The sequence below is a fragment of the Saitoella complicata genome, assembly GCF_001661265.1.
Source record: "Saitoella complicata NRRL Y-17804 unplaced genomic scaffold SAICOscaffold_1, whole genome shotgun sequence".
In the NCBI taxonomy this organism is placed as follows: Eukaryota; Fungi; Ascomycota; class Saitoellomycetes; order Saitoellales; family Saitoellaceae; genus Saitoella; species Saitoella complicata.
In genome coordinates, this window is record NW_017566992.1 from 1,086,313 (window position 1) to 1,097,419 (window position 11,107).

Consider the following 11,107-nt stretch of genomic DNA (forward strand, 5'->3'; position numbering starts at 1 on the left):
TTGATCATGACCGACTCTCTCCGAATCGCCATCTTCGAATGCGACACCCCTGTTCCCGCGGTCCTGGAGAAGTACGGCACCTACGGCTCCATCTTCACGACCTTACTCACCCGAGCTTCTGAGGCGACGACGCCCGCTGTGAGGGTTAGGTGTGATTGTTTCGACGTTATCAAGCAGGAGTATCCCGATAGCCTGTCGAAATATGACGGTATCCTCATCACTGGATCAAGTATGTGTTCAGCGGGACGGAAGGCGAAAGGAGGAGTGCTGATCAGTGCGCAGGACATTGTTCCTTCGGCGATGATCCCTGGATCGTAAAACTCTCAAACTACATCAGCGACGTCCACCAATACCACCCCAAAGTCAAGCTCATCGGTATCTGCTTCGGCCACCAAATTATTGCCCGAGCACTCGGCGGAACGGTTCAGAAGAATGAGAAAGGCTGGGAAGTAGCTGTTACGGAAACTAAGCTCACACCTGAAGGACAAGCCATCTTGGCCAATACTTCTGGAACCCTGAAACTCCAACAAATGCATAGAGATATCGTCTCGAAAGTTCCCGTCGGGGTACACGTCTTCGCCTCCAACGAAATCTGCAAAGTACAAGGCATGCTCGTCCCAGGTCGTGTGCTATCAGTCCAGGGTCACCCAGAATTCACGCAGTTTATCGTGGAGGAATTATTGAAGACACGAAAAGAGCAGAAGATCTTCGCGGAGGATGTAGTTGAGGAAGCGTGGCCGAGAGCGGCGGGGGAGAATGATGGAGAGAATGTTGCGAGGGGGATCATTACTTTTTTGTTGAAGACGGATGAGGAGAAGGGTGGGGTGGAGTATCTCAGAAGGGGTGTTTTGGGTACTTCATGAATTGATATCAATATTGGGTATGCTACGATTAACTAGACACTATGCGATTGTGTGACAATATCACTCACTCTCCCTCCTTTACCACCATCCTCCATACACTCGAAAAGTCCTTCCCCGCACACCGGGGATCCTGTGTGGCCTTCTGCCAAACGTGTGCCGCAGCCATCCCTAAATCCATCATCGGCAAGTTCTGTCCTCCGTGTGGCGATGCTGCTTGTGCCGCCTCGCCGGTGCCTTCAGACTCCTGAACCTCGGAGCTGGCAAGTGACCCAAAGTCTGACGAGGAAGGCGCTCCAGATAGCTTCACAGCCTCCTGCGCAACAGCTCCACTTTCCGCACTCCTAGCCGGCTTAACCCCCCTCGCATCAAGCAAACAATCCGTCCCAGTCCTCGCTCCATTCGCCCTCGTCCTCCACGCAGCACCATCCATCATCGCCGCGCTCCCAACCGGTGTACCCGCGGCAGGCATCATCGCTCCGTTTCCATTCGCCGTAGACACGTTCGCACCAACGGCGTCGAGACATAGTCCGAGATCTTTCCACATGAGCGCGGTGCCGAAACCGCCTGTCCAGCCCCGTGCGCGTGGGACTTCCTTACCATCGAGGGCGCCTCCCACAACGGGTGGGTTAACCATCGAAGACCACGAGCGGCCGGTGCTGACGTTGATGATCTTGTTTGTCTCTGCCGGGTTTAGGTCCATGTGTTCCGCCAATGCTAGGGTTTCGGCGATTGCGAGTTGTTGGATTGCAAGTAGATAGTTGTTGACGAGCTTTGTTTTCAGGCCGGAGCCGGGAGTGGGGCCACAGGCGAGGAGGTTCGTGCCCATTTTCTTGAGGACGGATTCGATTAGCGGAGGAGGTGGAGTAGCGTACTCCGTATTTCCAATCATGAACGTCAGTGTACCCGCATTCGCACCGGCTGTACCACCACTAACCGGCGCATCAACGAACTTTCCCAAATGCGACATCCGTCTCGCAAGAGAGATACTCGCCCTCGGTGAAATCGTAGAAGAATCAATAAACGTAATCGGCTTCTTCAGCGATGTCTTATCCCGAAATCCAGGGAACGCAGAGATGAGTCGAGTGTAGACTGACTCCACATGCTGCGTAGCCGGTAACATCGTCATAACCACACTCGGTACCTCACCTTTACTGGGCCCGCCCAGCGCTATATCGTCCACGTTAACACAGATCTCGACTTTTGCGCCCTGTTCTCCCGTGACTGAGTCGGCCTTGAAGGCACGGAGTGCGGAGCCGGAGATGTCGTGCACGAGCAATCGAGTGGAGGGATCGGATTTTCGGGCGAGGTTGAGGGCCATTGGATAGCCCATTTGTCCTAGGCCGATGAAGGCGTAGGTGAGGCCCCTCCGGACAGGCGTGGGAGCGAGGGAAGTGAAGGAGCGACATGGGCGGTGTCGTCGGGTAACGGCGAAAAGAAATTGATTTCCTTAGAGAAGTCACCCTATGGTTAAAGTCCTTCGCAGCGTCACGCGTCCGGCTGGTCGATTGTGCCTGCGTTCTCCGCATTCCCCCCCCCCCCCCCACCCCCCGGATGCCCAGCAGCGACCCAACCTAACCTCCAAGGCCGTTCTACTTCGATCTTCTTGCCAGGGATCATACAATAAAGATCATGTCATAGGGGTGAGCTGTTTGCCCACTGCCGATGAGGGTGTTCTTTAACCAGACATATCGCAGTCATGAACGGCGAGCAAAGAGCCAGGAGGGAGTCTCTCCCATCGGACCACATCCACGACCCTATCCGTGTGCAGAGCGCGTTGAACGAGAAGGACGACGAGATCGCTCGCTTGCAGAATGAGATGTACCGATTGAGGCAAGTCAATATGGTACAGAAGAGGGAGATCGACAACTTGAAGGAATTGGTCCAACATCTGCAGGAGAAGCTGGGGAGCAGTGACGCACAAGCGTGAGAAAGACGCAGTCATGCTGCTTTGGCCAGCACGATTACCGTATATACCCATCCATACCCCTTCTGAACGTCACGGCTGCTCCACACTGTCCCACTTCTTCCCAAACTCCTTCACCTCCTTGACCAACCCCCTATACCTCCCCGCCCACATCTCCGCCTCAACCCTCCAATCCTCCTCCCCCTTAGCCTTCCACCCACCCCCCGGCGCCCCTTCCATCCCCATCTCCTCCATCTCAGCCCTATGCGCAATACTCTCCACCAACCCCTCCCACTCCTCCTGTATCTGCCTATATTTAGAGAGTTCGGCTTGTGCGGACGCGAGTTGGTCGGTGAGGGATTGGTTGAGCGTGCGGAGGTCGCCGAGTTCGTCGCGGTAGAGGGATTTTAGGGAACGTTGTTCGTAGAGCTCGTTTTGGAGTGTTTGTACCGACTCTTCGATTTCGACTGCGGAGGAGGAGGAGGAGCCGGAGGAGGAGTCGGCGGTGGGGATGGTGTCACGGTTGGCGCCGCTGAGGGCTCGGTCGAGGACGGCGCCGATGGGGGCTGCTGATGTAGCCATTACGGGTGGTCTAGGTTTTGAGAATGTGACGGATCAATGGCAGAGTACCTAAGGTTTTTTGGATGGATCAAGTCACGGTATAAGCATAAATTCTGGCGTGTGACAAGAAAGAGCGCAACGCCAACCGGTTGGCTCTACCCCGCTCCCCGGCTGCCATGACAAGCTGCGGCCCCGTCAATAAGCACCTGCTTCACCACAACATCGCAATTGAACCTCTACACCTCTCCGCCCGCAAAACAGTGTGCTCAAGCTTAAGATGTAAGGTTCCTCTCCCTCCATCTTGCTATTCGTGTTGATCACCACCGCGCTACAGGGCCCAAAACAGAGTCCCCGAATACCAGCGCATCTACCAATCCAATCCCCAAGTCCCAATCTACTTCAAGACGAAGAGGTCAAAGATGTTGATCTATCCGTTCCTGGCGATCTGGGGGTTTGGGCTTCTGGGGGCGTCGTGGGGAATGGTGAGGATGGTGAAGGTGAGTTTGTTTTGCGTGGGAATGATCTTATGAGAATCATGCTGATAAGATTTGTAGGGTCAGAAGTAAGGTGGTTGTGGGATGATTTCGGGCTTCATTTATGTTGGGTTGGGCGTATGGATTGGGTTCAAAGTTATTATTGTACTCTGTCCGGATCCATGTCAATCCATCCCCTTTGCCAACCGAGTGAGAAATCGCCATTTTGACACGATAGCAGGTGATAGCGACAACAACCGCGGTACGGATGCGAAAATCAGATCTCGATTCGCTATGACCTCCAAAACATTCAATGGTACTCGTACACCCCACCCCCTCTAATAGTACTCACGCCCCCTCACTCCCAAAATCATTCGTAAAATCCCTATGCTGCTGCACATCCCTCTCATTAACCGTCGGCCGCGCCCCTTTCACACTCTTCTCAAAATCCCTATACGTCAACTCCGGCTCCAACAACTCCTCCGCCCCGATATCCATCCAAGACATCTCCGTCGCCCCTTGGGCCCCGGGCGAACATGGGGTTAGTTTGCGCTTGCCGTCGATGAGGACTTCGCGGAAGTGGGTTGCGGATTGGATTTTGCGGATGGGCTGCATGAGCGCGTCTCTGACTGCAACGGCGATATCGGCACCGGAATAACCCTCCGTCAATTCCGCCAATGCGCGATAATCTTTTTGTGTTAATTTCGTGGGTGTTGTGCCGATATTTAGGGGAAACATTTTTGTGCGAGCGTTGACGTCTGGGAGGGGGATATAAATACGGCGTTCGAATCTGTAAAACCAGTCAGTAATCATAGTAAGAGACGATCGATCAATGACCAATTTCACCTTCGTCGAATGGCGGAGTCGAGTTGCCAGGGGATATTGGTCGCGCCGAGGACGAGTACCCCGGATACGTCGTTCCCGACACCGTTCATCTGTACCAACAGCTCGGTCTTGATACGTCTCGACGCCTCTGATTCGCCTTCACCGCGGGTCCCGCATAGAGCGTCGACTTCATCGATAAAGATGATCGCTGGTTTATTCTCCCGTGCCATGGTGAAGAGCTGCTTCACAAGCCTATAAATCACCCGTCAGTTCCCATACTCATGGAAATATGCTGGATGGCTTTACTTTTCACTCTCTCCCATCCACTTACTGACCAAGTCACTGCTACTCACACTGAAAAACGTTCCATTCGCCTCCGTCGCAACCGCCTTTGCCAAATAACTCTTTCCCGTTCCCGGGGGTCCGTATAGTAGGATTCCGGACCACGGTTTTCTCTTTCCGGTGAAGAGGTGTGGGAATTTGATGGGGAGGATGACGGCTTCTTTCAGGGCTTCTTTGGCGCCTTCGAGGCCGGCGATGTCTTCCCAGTGGACATTGGGTTTTTCGGAGAGGATTGAGCCTGTTCGTCAGACTCGTCAGTGCCGTTTTCCACGATACCTAGAAGGTCCGCAAACCTGAAAGTGCGCCACGGAGCTTCTTGGTTTCAGAATCCATGCTCTCCTCATCCTCATCACTTCCCTTCTTCCCACTCCCAGAGCCATTGCCTTTACCGACCGTCGTGCCTGCAGAGGTGCCATTCGCACCTATTGCCTTTCGCGTTTCTTTCTGTTTGAGGTACTCCTGGATCGTCTCGGCGCGCTCAATGTAATCCGTAACACGTTCTCGAATCGTCGCTTTCGCTCGTTCGTTCTTCTCGTCTGTGATAGATATGAGCAATCAAAGCTGGAGAACTGTGAGACGAAAGCTATCACATTTCAATGCAGTCATGAAGCATTCGAGGGCGAGGAGGTACAGCTTATGAGCCTCCGGATAGTTCTCTGCATGATCCGCCTGAACGGCCTTTGTTGCGTGTGCAATTGCTTTCTGTACTCGTCGTCAGCATACATCCACGGAGCGCAGACTTGCCAGACCCCCAAGAAGTCTACGTGACTCATGATCGTGGTGGTTGTGTTGGAGATGGATGGATGTATGCCCGCACCGCCCTCGCGTACTCGTCTCGGCTCCCGGTGTTGTGGGGCGGCACATCCGGTGCAGGGGCCAGGGCGGGGCACAGCTGCTGCGTACGACGTGCGACGTGCCGGATCGAGCAATTTGGATACTGAACCAGGATGGCGACATTACAGGCACGCTTAGAGGCGGGGAGCAATGAGTACCAGACCATTCAGAGAGGTATGCCTTCTTGACCCGGAGCGCTCCGTGTTGTTGGCTGACTCAACGCGTGCAGATATGACCAACGCCGTCGGGAACAGACAACGGCTAGACTCCCAACTCCAAGAGAACAAGATCGTCCAGAAGGTTCCTGTTCCCACTCTCGTCTCCTCCTCGTTGTTAACATTTGCCGCAACAGGAATTCTCCCTCCTCGACGACTCCGCAAAAATCTACAAACTCATCGGTCCAGTCCTCGTAAAACAAGATAAACCAGAAGCAGTAACAAACATCGACAAGAGACTAGAATTCATCGAGGCTGAGATTAAGAGGGTAGAGGAGAAGTTGAAGGAGTTGCAGGAGAAGGGGGAGAGGAAGAAGGGGGAGTTGATTAAGATTCAGCAGATGATGCAGCAGGAGGCTGCGCCTAAGGCGTAGGGATGGAAGCATATCAAAAGAAGTAAGGTTGTATTACCAACTGAAACGGGAAGGGTCCCGGAGAACATGAGATGTCTGGCGGAGGAAGACTGCTCCGAGTATGATCGCCATATCAAGTGGTTGAAGTGATTGTAAGAAATGTTTTATGCAAGGGTATGCTCTTGGATGCCTTCCCAACACAGATCCGCCCTTTTCCAAACGTCTGTTCACCTTCCTACCAACTGCCCACAGCAAGTGAGAGCTCATGCTTTAGACTTCTTCTCCTTCTTAGCCTTCTTCTCCTTCTTCTCCCCATCCTTCTTACTCTTCTTCTCCTCCGTCTTCGCCTTCTTAGCTTTCGGCGCATCCTCCATCTCAACATCTCCATCCCTCTCCTCTCCCTCGAAATCACCCATAACTCCCGGATCACCCTTCCCGAACCCAATCGGCAAGAATCGCATTCTCATTCCTTCGGGTTGGACCTTTTTGGGGACCGAAAGATCACCTTCTGGGTATTGAATTTTTGGTAGGTCGACAGCTTCGGTCATCGTGATCGTTTTGGAGAATTTGGGCTCGTGTGCTATATGTCCCCCATTAGCTTCCACTACCCTTCACCCCAAGGAAAGATCACATACCAACAGTGTAGCCCTTATCCGTAGGAGCAATGAGCTTGAACTCCGCCTCCTCCTTAACATCCTCCTTCACACTCCACCTCTTTCCCCCCACCTCGACCTCCCCACCTATCCGCTTCGTCTTGGCCGACACAGCCAGGGATTTGATCTCGGACATTTTCGTACCGGCGGGGACTTTAAAGAGCCATACTTCTTTGTCTTTTAGTGTAGATGCGGAGAGGAGGGACTTGGTTTTAGTGTCGAGGGGGGTGAAGCCGGCGGGTGGGGTGTAGACGTCTTCGGTGTCTGAGACATCTGAGTCTTCTTCGTCAGAGGAAACGAGTTCTTTTGAAAGGGTGGGTTCGGTGGAAGTCGACATATGGGTCTTCAATTGTATGATGGGATGGGAAGGGTGATGATCTGAGTGGAGGTTGGTCTTGGTGGTTTTCCCTTATCGATAGCGAAAACTTTGGCACGTGCCCTGGGTTTGGCGGAGCGGTGCGAGAGGGAGGAGGTAACGAAGACAACCCACAGATCAACGATGCCAAGTGAGATTGATCCGTGACTTTTATGAGGTCGTACTGATTGCTTTTACAGCTCCATTGAGTGCCATCGCCGTTCGCCGTGCTCTAGCCGCTGCAGCAGCGGCAGCAGCAGCTGCTGAGGCCGAGAAAGCCAAAACCGCTTCTCCCGTCGCTAACATGGACATTGAGGTCGAACAAGCAGTTACATCTGAAGCTGTCGCCGCGCAATCACCCAAAACTCCAGCATCAAAGAAACGCCGCGCCATCGACACTCTTGCCGAAACACCCATCTACTCAACCCCCACCCCCACCGCCGAGGATGAGGAACCCGCTTACCTCTCACCCGTCGACCCTGCGGATGAGGAATCGATTGAGGAAGTTGCGGTTGTCGAGGCCGACTCTCCCGACTCGCCCAAGGCGAAGAGGAGAAAGGAGTCCTCTAGCGGCACTAATGAAAATGTTCCCCCGAGGGTGAAGTTGATGCAGGAGCTCAAGAGGCATGCAGAGGTAAATGAGGATAACTCGGCACTGTCGCCTGATGGCAAGAGCAGGGTTGTCGGGTTGAGGCGCGGGGAGACGTTGCCGGTGCAAGGAGAGGTGAGGGTGGGTCTGTTGCGTGGTGGTGCGTCGCTACTTGGGCATGAACTGAGATCAAAGGGTGGGTTTGAGTGGTATGATGTTTATGCTCCGGGTACTGGGTCGTTGCCTGTTCTCGAATGCTTAGGGTCCGGGAAGGGAGCAGCGGGAAAGGTGGAAGACTTGCCTGCGTCGTTGCGGCAATTGTTGGAGAAGATTCCTGCAGGCAGCTTTGACGCTGTAGTTGCTATCACAGTGGAAAATATCGGGAGCGGGGTACAGCACGTCGACAAGGTCTGTCCACTTTTCAGGGGAATTTGGCAAGATCCGATTGCTGCAATCGAGGAGGATACCCCGACTGTCAACATTCCCGATACCTGGAAAGAAGCGGTCGCACCCATTGTTCATCCCTCAACGAACGACAGACCAGTCGTTGTACTATGCGGCCCAAAAGCCGCAGGAAAATCTATGCTGTCGCGATATCTTGTCAACTCCCTCCTGAACGCATGCGACACGGCTGCATACTTGGACGCCGATCCTGGACAACCGGAATTTACGCCTGCTGGTTTACTCTCACTACAAGGACTCACGAAACCAATATTCGGCCCACCGTTCGTTCATAACACGGGGGAGGAATTAGTCAAAGCTCACTTCCTCGGCGCCACATCTCCGAAGGACGACCCAGGCCATTACCTCGACTGTGTCGCAAACTTGGTCTCCGTCCACTCCAACGCCCCCTCGATCGCGACTGCACCCCTCGTTATCAACACCCCTGGCTGGACCAAGGGTACCGGGTTGGAGTTGTTGGAGTCCGTGATTGGATTGTCTAACGCGACACACGTCATCTTCCTCGGTGATCGCTTCGAGAGTGAGATCACGAGGATCGTTCCCTCAAATGTTGGTTTGTTTACTGTTGAAACGGCACATGAACTCGTTTCGCAGAACTCGAAGATGAGCGCGGCGGATAACCGGACGCTTGGGATGATTTCCTATTTCCACTCGCTTGGCGGGAGTAAATGGGATTTTAGCACGTCGCTTGTTGGGTGGGCGCCTTGGGTTGTTGATTACACGGGTCCTGAGGCGGGTGTTGACGCACTCACTGTACTCGGAGATGAGATTATGCCTGATGAGGTCGGACTCGCGGTGAATGGGACAGTTGTGGGCGTGGTACTCCTTGACGCTGCAGAGGGACAAGGGTTGACACAAGCTGTCGTAAGGGCTCAAGACGGATTACCGGTCCTGCCCACGGGAGGCGCACCACTCGACCCTCAGACGAGCCAATGCGTCGGCCTAGCGATCATCAGAGGTATCGATACCGCCAAACAACAACTCCAACTCCTCACCCCCATCGAGCCCTCAATCCTCGAAGATGCGGTCACCAACAACCAGAAAGTGCTGTTGGTTCGCGGACAACTCGAACTGCCGGTCTGGCTCATGCTCGATGGTGATAAAGACGGTGTTGCGGGGCAGAAGTGGGGTGAGGTGCCGTATCTTAGTGTGGAGGAGAACTCGAGCTTTGGGAAGGCCTGGAGGCCGAGGAGGAATGTTATGCGTAGGAGTGCGCAGAGGTAGTGATAGAGCGATTACCGCAGCGCTGTTGAAGATATAGAGAATTGACTGAATCGTTGTTAAGGTATCCCATCCAGTTCAGATACGGTATTTGGTTCGGGTACGCTGGGGTGTATGTGTTTCCCACGGCCTCCCCGGTGGACCCCTGACGGAGCCGCCAGATGATGATGCCGCGACGCTCAAGGGCGGCAAGTCGAGTATCAACAAACAAATTGCAGGACAATCTCCATACTTCCAAGGTGACCAGCCAAGCCTGAGTCGAGGTCTGAGCATCTTGCTAACGACACTGCTTCACAGCCTTCGCGATGCCCGCTGACAAGTACTCCGTCATCCTCCCGACATACAACGAGCGCAGGAACCTTCCTATCATCACCTGGCTCCTTGCCAAGACTTTCAATGACAAGTACGCGCTGCAACGCCTTTATGGAGGCTTGGCTAACATTGCGTGAAGTGGTATCAACTGGGAATTGATCATTGTGGATGACAACTCTCCCGATGGCACGCAAGAAGTCGCGAAGCAGTTGGAGAAGGTTTACGGAAGTGACAAGATCGTGAGTTGCATGCATGCCAGAGGAGGCTCCAGTGCTTATTCTTTTACAGCTCTTGAAGCCTCGCGCAGGCAAGCTTGGCTTGGGGTACGTTTGAACCCGGAGGTTGACCGCACAGGATACTCACACGAGCATCAGTACTGCTTACATTCACGGCCTTCAATACTGCACCGGAAACTTCGTCATAATTATGGACGCTGACTTCTCCCACCACCCCAAATATATCCCAAAATTCATCCAACTGCAGAAGGCAAAGAAGCTCGACATCGTCACCGGGACGCGTTACGCCGGAGATGGCGGCGTTTACGGATGGGATTTGAAGAGGAAGACGATCAGTAGGGGAGCGAACTTGCTTTGCAGGATTGTCCTTGCGCCGGGAGTCAGTGATGTCACTGGTAGCTTTAGACTGTACAAGAAGGAGGTGTTGAAGAAGATCATCTCTGAGACGAAGAGCAAGGGCTACGTGTTCCAGATGGTGAGTGAACATTGCATGATTCAGTCGGTTGCGAGGAAGGCTGACTTGTGGCGCATAGGAAATGATGGTCCGTGCACGGGCGAACAAGTTCACCATTGGCGAAGTCCCCATCGCTTTTGTGGACCGTCTCTATGGTGAGAGTAAGTTGGGTAGTGATGAGGTTTTAACTCCGGCTGCAGATAACATTGTGCGGTTGTTAACGTCACATCTTACAGATTATTCAGTACTTGAAAGGAGTTTGGACTTTGTTCACCACTGTATGAGGAGGACTGCTGCAAAGTCGAGGAAAGCAGGGAGCCTATCATCTTATGTCGTTCTTGGAAGCATTATACCCATTTTGAGTCTTTTCATGATTAATCTTGATCGTCGTATTGTAATATCCCTTTTCGGTACACTGCGACGTACAGTACTGTAACGTAGACAACTGCAGGCCCA

The 11,107-nt window shown here is 53.4% G+C and overlaps 10 protein-coding genes across 10 annotated transcripts; 6 read left to right on the forward strand and 4 right to left on the reverse strand.

The window, feature by feature from the left end:
• Positions 1-6: 6 nt before the first annotated feature.
• Positions 7-863, forward strand: SAICODRAFT_32816 (GMP synthase; the record flags this gene model as incomplete). Its single annotated transcript, XM_019168234.1, has 2 exons — positions 7-229; positions 283-863. The coding sequence occupies 2 exons, from the start codon at positions 7-9 to the stop codon at positions 861-863; spliced, it is 804 nt and encodes a 267-aa protein (XP_019027545.1).
• SAICODRAFT_68763 (uncharacterized protein) lies at positions 720-2,300 on the reverse strand. The gene has a single exon (XM_019170422.1). The coding sequence runs from the start codon at positions 2,191-2,193 to the stop codon at positions 928-930; it is 1,266 nt and encodes a 421-aa protein (XP_019027546.1). The 5' UTR covers positions 2,194-2,300; the 3' UTR covers positions 720-927.
• SAICODRAFT_4614 (uncharacterized protein) lies at positions 2,268-2,790 on the forward strand (the record flags this gene model as incomplete). Its single annotated transcript, XM_019168844.1, has 2 exons — positions 2,268-2,274; positions 2,558-2,790. 2 exons carry the CDS (start codon positions 2,268-2,270, stop codon positions 2,788-2,790), a joined length of 240 nt encoding a protein of 79 aa, XP_019027547.1.
• On the reverse strand, positions 2,557-3,348 carry SAICODRAFT_16435 (uncharacterized protein; the record flags this gene model as incomplete). The annotated part of the gene is made up of 1 exon (XM_019165655.1): positions 2,557-3,348. The coding sequence occupies one exon, from the start codon at positions 3,346-3,348 to the stop codon at positions 2,860-2,862; it is 489 nt and encodes a 162-aa protein (XP_019027548.1). The 3' UTR covers positions 2,557-2,859.
• Positions 3,349-3,554: 206 nt separating this feature from the next.
• SAICODRAFT_28589 (uncharacterized protein) lies at positions 3,555-3,943 on the forward strand. Its single transcript, XM_019167177.1, has 3 exons — positions 3,555-3,606; positions 3,662-3,824; positions 3,882-3,943. Coding segments are annotated over exons 1-3 (177 nt in total). The 5' UTR covers positions 3,555-3,604; the 3' UTR covers positions 3,894-3,943.
• Positions 3,944-4,148: 205 nt separating this feature from the next.
• On the reverse strand, positions 4,149-5,740 carry SAICODRAFT_32817 (AAA-domain-containing protein; the record flags this gene model as incomplete). Its single annotated transcript, XM_019168235.1, has 6 exons — positions 4,149-4,590; positions 4,647-4,877; positions 4,932-5,205; positions 5,261-5,503; positions 5,558-5,669; positions 5,717-5,740. The coding sequence occupies 6 exons, from the start codon at positions 5,738-5,740 to the stop codon at positions 4,149-4,151; spliced, it is 1,326 nt and encodes a 441-aa protein (XP_019027550.1).
• Positions 5,741-5,914: 174 nt separating this feature from the next.
• Positions 5,915-6,390, forward strand: SAICODRAFT_22807 (Prefoldin; the record flags this gene model as incomplete). The annotated part of the gene is made up of 3 exons (XM_019166645.1): positions 5,915-5,975; positions 6,031-6,101; positions 6,154-6,390. The coding sequence occupies 3 exons, from the start codon at positions 5,915-5,917 to the stop codon at positions 6,388-6,390; spliced, it is 369 nt and encodes a 122-aa protein (XP_019027551.1).
• Positions 6,391-6,632: 242 nt separating this feature from the next.
• SAICODRAFT_32818 (uncharacterized protein) lies at positions 6,633-7,359 on the reverse strand (the record flags this gene model as incomplete). Its single annotated transcript, XM_019168236.1, has 2 exons — positions 6,633-6,949; positions 7,005-7,359. The coding sequence occupies 2 exons, from the start codon at positions 7,357-7,359 to the stop codon at positions 6,633-6,635; spliced, it is 672 nt and encodes a 223-aa protein (XP_019027552.1).
• Positions 7,360-7,474: 115 nt separating this feature from the next.
• Positions 7,475-9,751, forward strand: SAICODRAFT_108517 (uncharacterized protein). The gene is made up of 2 exons (XM_019165305.1): positions 7,475-7,528; positions 7,578-9,751. The coding sequence occupies exons 1-2, from the start codon at positions 7,522-7,524 to the stop codon at positions 9,650-9,652; spliced, it is 2,082 nt and encodes a 693-aa protein (XP_019027553.1). The 5' UTR covers positions 7,475-7,521; the 3' UTR covers positions 9,653-9,751.
• An 83-nt stretch (positions 9,752-9,834) lies between these two features.
• Positions 9,835-10,996, forward strand: SAICODRAFT_74942 (dolichol-phosphate mannosyltransferase). The gene is made up of 7 exons (XM_019170952.1): positions 9,835-9,888; positions 9,947-10,052; positions 10,101-10,200; positions 10,250-10,284; positions 10,336-10,672; positions 10,731-10,832; positions 10,888-10,996. The coding sequence occupies exons 2-7, from the start codon at positions 9,955-9,957 to the stop codon at positions 10,933-10,935; spliced, it is 720 nt and encodes a 239-aa protein (XP_019027554.1). The 5' UTR covers positions 9,835-9,888; positions 9,947-9,954; the 3' UTR covers positions 10,936-10,996.
• Positions 10,997-11,107: the final 111 nt, after the last annotated feature.

Bases quoted from the DNA above. Each gene is read 5' to 3' on its own strand.
- SAICODRAFT_68763 (XM_019170422.1), bottom strand. From the start codon at position 2,193: ATGGGCTATCCAATGGCCCTCAACCTCGCCCGAAAATCCGATCCCTCC.
- SAICODRAFT_74942 (XM_019170952.1), top strand. From the start codon at position 9,955: ATGCCCGCTGACAAGTACTCCGTCATCCTCCCGACATACAACGAGCGC. The intron at 10,053-10,100 runs GTACGCGCTGCA...CATTGCGTGAAG, and splicing joins GCCAAGACTTTCAATGACAA to TGGTATCAACTGGGAATTGA. The intron at 10,833-10,887 runs GTTTTAACTCCG...CACATCTTACAG, and splicing joins GTAAGTTGGGTAGTGATGAG to ATTATTCAGTACTTGAAAGG.